The following is a 6,000-nucleotide window of genomic DNA, read 5'->3' on the forward strand; positions in this document are numbered from 1 at the left end:
ACTATATATTCAAATGTGGAAAAGAATATTCAAAAAGGGTAAAAACGATACTATTTCAACCTGCTCCTATTCTATTCCTGCTCTATTATATATCCATCCTGAAATCTATCAGAACTTGATTTGTAAAAATGCCTACATCTTTAGCCACACAAAAGAAATAGATTCCCAAATCAGTCCTATCACACAGAACTGACTGTTCAAATTCTATTACAAAAAGGCCATTAGTTTAAAAAGATTCCTAGGGTCTTCTCATTTCAAAGCAATAGAACAAAATCCCAGTACCGCTCTTTATCAATCCCTTGCATTCTGTTGAAATGGGAACTGCTTTTCACTAAGATTTACAACTTTTACTAATGAAAACACAACTTGGGAGACAAGAAAAAACAGGTCCAAATTACACAAGATAAAAAAAAAGTTTTCAGTCTTACCACATGGCCAGGGTGAGCCTTGAGTTTGCCCCAAAAGTCTCCCCTTTTGGGTATAACTTGGTTTGATGGATATATATCTGACTTTTCCAGGTCTATGTATTGGAAAATTGTGATCATGTCGATTCTCTCTAAAGTAGAAATTACACAGTTATTATATTCCTAGAATCTTCTATCAGTGATAAACTACAATATTTCAAAAGATGTAAATTCCAGCTCAAGATTAATACATTCATTTTGTACCTCAGTGATGCATTCAGTGTATAATTCTCCTCATATCTCAAACTTCACTCATTTTTTTCCAAAGAAATTGTTTTTATCTCTCTATCCATTTCAAATGCTCTATACATTTGGCAGTTATTTATGTATTAAATACCATGCATTATTCTAGGAAATATTCAAGGGGAGTCTCTGCTCTTTTGATTACACCCCAAATTACACACACACAAGTAATTTGATTATGTCTAGCTTTGTGTCGGGTAGCATTTCCTCTAGGCTCTTAAGTTACGTGATTATGTTTACAATCCTAATCAATTATTTTGCCAAAGGTGGTAATTTTTAACAACACTATACTGTCAATTCATTTCCTCCTTATGGGTCATTAACAAATATAATTTTGTGTTTGCTATATATAAGAAACTTTACACTTGGGTACTTTTCTTTAGTATCTATGTTTAATTAATTCTTGCCTAATGAACTAATATCCAAACCTAATGCAGGTCATTAATTTAAGAAGAAACATATAACAGTATCTAAAACTGAATCAGCAATAACTGGGTGGGAAGAAGAGGAAGAAGTGGTAAGCTGGTGATGACTATCTGTTTCTTCAAGAATGGAGCCAAGCAGAGAAACAGGGGAACAGTTAGGAGGCAAATTACAGAAGGAATTATTAACAAAAACTACAGAAAAGAAGAAAACAGGATTGAATGGATATAAAAATTGTATTAGGCATACAGAAGTGCTTTGTTATATCTTAATTAGACATTTAATGCCATTTTTGTCTTTTTCCTTGGTGATTAAAACTAATGAAGACCTCATAATTACGGCACCATTTTCCCCTTCACTTTATTATAATTCAGAACAAGTCCACTGAACTTGAGTCACAACAGCACTTCACACTTATCACGCTTGACATTATCTTGCCAAATGACGTGCCAAACCTTGTCTTACCCTCTTGGAGAAAGGGAGCGTTGCCTTCTGGGAATTTGAGCAGGCCTGGGTTTGTTAGGCAATGGTTTCTGTGCAGTTGCTGGAAGCTGTACTGATTCAGATAACAGTTCATTCATCAGACTGTATGCTTGTGAGATTCGACGACTATAGTGGTCAGAGAGCAGCAACCTTTAGAGAAAGAATTAAACAACATTTAGTAAAAGAGTCACTTTCAGTTCATATTTCTAGAGGGAACATAGTGTTCAAAGACCACCTAGCATTTATTTTCTTCCATGCATTTCAATACAAATTCAAATTTCAGATTTCTGAAAACCATTAGGAGGTATTATTAAAGGCACCTGTAGTTATGGCCTTTGGGGTATTTTCAAAATGCACATACGTATCTGGATTGGGAGAGGGAGGGGAATAGCAGAAATAAGGTATAAAAACTGAATGGAATAAATAATATTTGAAAGCAAATTCCAAAAAAGGCTATTGGAGTCTAATTATTTTCCTTGCAGTTAGCTCCCATAATTTTCTGTTTATCAACAAAAATGGGACTACTATGCAAACCAGAATCCCTAAGGCAGTATCTACGGCCTTGAGTGAGCAAGCAAGAGAGAGAACGACCAGGGTGCAACCACCAAAATCACCTGTCTTTTTCGTGCTTCATCTTTTGTCTCAGCCTGATTTCCCTTGAAGTCATGTAAAACTGCACAAGAAATAACTAGTTAGTTCATTACGGTTCAGTTCAAATAATTAAACCATTATGACCCTTGGAAAACATGAAAATTCCACTAATATATTTTAATAGGAAGTTAAAACATAATTTTGTTATTTAGTAAACAGTACAAAACACTGTCATATTTGATGAAGCTTCCTACCCCAGCACAAAATATGAAAATGTTAAATGAAAGCATCATGTAATTAAAATAAAATCCAATTTAATAAATGGAATGCAAAGTCTATTTTAGTAGTTAAACTAATGTATTTTCTCAAAAGGAGAGATCCTTATCAGCTGCATTTAAAATGGAAAATAGGAACATTTTAAGGATGGAGACACCCACACTTTGTACTCTGTCTTGTGATTAATCTCATCAAAAGCTTGGTTGATAAAAGCAGAAATGAGTCAGACATTTAAAACCATCACTTTAATGTTTTAAAATGTTTACCAGCAACCTACTATATAGTGGGTTCATTGTGACTTGTAAACTCTTCAAAACGTATGCACCATGGGGTAAACTGGCCAACATCAGCTATATATGTCTTATTCCAGAATATTAAGAGTTACTGTTGAATTACTAATGAGGGTTAAGTCCTTTCACATACAATTGTGTATATAAAAATGTAGGCGCAGAAGTGGATTCACTTTCTCAAGGTCCTATACAGTAGTCAACAATAAATTTAAGGTCTTATTGATTTCTGATAAAAATGAAAACGAAAATTTTAATTACATTAACCCCTCACTAGTTCCATACCTTTACCCAAACAGAAGCTAAAAATAAACAATTATCTGTGATACTGAAGGAGATGTCACAAAGTCTATAAACAGAACAGTCCCCTCAGAGTTCATTTATTCTAAATTTGGATACAATTCTAACCATCTGGGGAATCTGCTTGGCCGACAGGAAGGGTGATATGCAAACTCATCCTCCGTGGGGTAGAAGAGCACATATATACACACACACTGTAAGATGCTGGTCTTCGAGTAGCCCTGAAGGTCACTACCATGTCCCCAGAGCTATCAACAAAATGTCATCTAGCATCAGCATGCTCTCTCCAGACACAGGTAAGTAAATTACACTCTTTAAATAATACTTCACCTACTTTTGCACCATTTGGTGCTGAAATGTGACAACCTGGAAAATTCACTTACAGAATATGTTCCCCTCATGATGCTGAAAAAAGATGAAGTGCTATTATATTTTATTTCAGTTGACAAAGTAAAAGATAAACTATAATCCAAGTGTAATCTAAATGTGAGTTTCACAGTTATGTAATCATCAAAGGAACACTGCTTTGTTTCACCTTCTGAAGAAAAACACTTCTGACCTGGCCATGGTGATGTCCATAGTTAGGGCTCAGGAAACGAATGTTGACAGTTTAAAGGATAGTTGAAACACACACACAGAAGTGGCACTGCTCTGTTGGTTCATAACTGGACCACACTTTAATAGATTTTTTTGTAGATAACTTATGGAGAGAAAATTGATTTTTAAAACAGCTTTACTACACACACAGTTGTTCAACTGCCACTGACTTTCACTGAAAATTAAGGGAGTGACTCCAACTGGTCACCCAACCCCTCGACCTCTTCATTTGGTTAAAATGCTAGAGCCACGGGACTTCCCTGGCTGTCCAGTGGTTAAGGCTCTCTGCTCCCAACGCAGGGAGCCTGGGTTCAATCCCTGCTCAGGGAACACTATCCCACACGCAGCAACTAAGTGCCCGCAGGCTACAACTAAGACCTGGCGCAGCCAAATAAATAAATTAATTAATTAATAAAAAATAAAATAAAATGCTCGAGCCATAATTAGCCTCAGGGAGAAAAAATAATCTAAGATAGTTCAATAGAACATGGTTTGTAGAATTCCCTGCTACATTTTGTTAAGGTAATTTCTTAACTTTTCCAGACTTAAGTAAAATGCTGACTTTTCTATCAAACAAAAAAATGCATCCAAATTATATTAATCCTTTTCTTGAATACTTGCCAGGAAAACAATTACACATATTCTGTGATAATTCCATTACCCTTGATACTGCAGACTTACTGGGTTGCTCCTGGGGCAGAAAGGATGATGTTCTTGCCCTCTCTTTTCCGCTAGCTGATTTAAGTACTCTGCCATTCTTTCTTTTCGTTTTCTTTTCATCCAGACTTGAATCTCTTTTCTCTCCTTCTCAGTTCTTTGTGGACGTCTACCAGAGGAATGCTGAATCCTAAGAAATTTAACGAGCAGGGCATCACCTGATGTTAAATTTGTTATGGAGATAAAAAGTATCACAACTAAATACTGTTTCTTTGGACAGATTCTGCCCCATCTTGAAGAGTCATACACTCATGATGTCTAATCAATTTGCTACAACCTGTCCCATGAAATCCACTGACAATGATCTCAGGTCACTGACAGCCTCTTCAGTCTTCATCTTACTGCACTTCTCTATAAATTTGGTACAACTGGCTTCTCCTTCCTGCTTTAAACTCTCTCTTACCTGGGTCTTTCTCTAACTCTCAAAACACGATGCAGCCTCTTAAATTGGTGCCTTTCTTCTCTGTTCACCATGAGATATTAATGTCTTTAAAGGTTCTGGTTTGGATTTCTTCACTTATAACCTATTTCTGGACTATCTCAATCACTTCCAAAACTTATACTACAGAGATGACTTCTAAACTGATGCTTCTCTGGATCTGGCCTCACGTTTGTGTCCAGGTCGCACCTCCCAAGGGCCAACGCGAGCTAACAACCGAGTGTGGCAGGGATGTTGTGGCTGGCCCCGATCTAGAGACAGGACTCCTCTGATGGGCGATTTTGGCATGATGTCTCACCACTGACCCAGCTGAAACACACTTAGAGCTACACTATACTCTGGGATTGCTTACCCAACCCTCTCTCCTTCACTGGCGGGGTCAGAACTGCATTGGGATCTGATGCCTCACCACACGTCTGATTATTCCCTTCACAGGCATTTCTCTCAGTAAACCTTTTGTACATCTTATCCCATCTTGGCTTCTACACAGAGTATTAAGAGTGGCCCGAGGACGGCTTGAAGATGGCGGAAGAGTAAGACGCGGAGATCGCCTTCCTCCCCACGGATACACCAGAAATACATCTACACGTGGAACAACTCCTACAGAACACCTACTGAAGGCTGGCAGAAGATCTCAGACCTCTCAAAAGGCAAGAAACCCCCCACGTACCTGGGTAGGGCAAAAGAAAAAAGAATAAACAGAGACAAAAGAATAAGGACGGCACCTGCACCAGTGGGAGGGAGCTGTGAAGGAGGAAAAGTTTCCACACACTAGGAAGCCCCTTCGCGGGCGGAGACTGCGGGAGGCGGAGGGGGGAGCTTCGGAACCGCGGAGGAGTGCACAGCGACAGGTGCGGAGGGCAAAGCGGGGAGATTCCTGCACAGAGGATCGGTGACCGGCACTCACCAGCCCGAGAGGCTTCTCTGCTCACCCGCCGGGGCGGGCACGGCTGCGAGCTGAGGGTCGGGTTTCGGTTTCAGACGGAGCGCAGGGAGAGGACTGGGGTTGGCGGCTTGAATATAGCCTGAAGGGGTTAGTGCACCACGACTAGCCCGGAGGGAGTTCGGGGTTAAAATCTGCACCTGCCGAAGAGGTAAGAGACTTTTTCTTCCCTCTTTGTTTCCTGGTGCGCGAGGAGAGGGGTTTAAGAGCGCTGCTTAAAGGAACTCCAGAGACGGG

At 39.2% G+C, this 6,000-nt stretch overlaps 1 protein-coding gene across 1 annotated transcript in view; it reads right to left on the reverse strand.

The window, feature by feature from the left end:
• The window catches only part of CPLANE1 (ciliogenesis and planar polarity effector complex subunit 1), a 134,145-nt gene that overhangs the window by 21,331 nt on the left and 106,814 nt on the right, over window positions 1-6,000 (reverse strand). Inside the window, exons 48-51 of the mRNA XM_024754652.1 lie at window positions 4,346-4,511; window positions 2,228-2,286; window positions 1,596-1,763; window positions 429-556 (exon numbers count right to left, since the gene is read on the reverse strand). Of these exons, the coding sequence (XP_024610420.1) occupies window positions 429-556; window positions 1,596-1,763; window positions 2,228-2,286; window positions 4,346-4,511 (521 nt within the window). The remainder of the gene's footprint in view (window positions 1-428; window positions 557-1,595; window positions 1,764-2,227; window positions 2,287-4,345; window positions 4,512-6,000) is intronic.

Source organism: Neophocaena asiaeorientalis, unplaced genomic scaffold (genome assembly GCF_003031525.2).
Source record: "Neophocaena asiaeorientalis asiaeorientalis breed wild unplaced genomic scaffold, Neophocaena_asiaeorientalis_V1.1 scaffold229, whole genome shotgun sequence".
NCBI classification, from domain to species: Eukaryota; Metazoa; Chordata; class Mammalia; order Artiodactyla; family Phocoenidae; genus Neophocaena; species Neophocaena asiaeorientalis.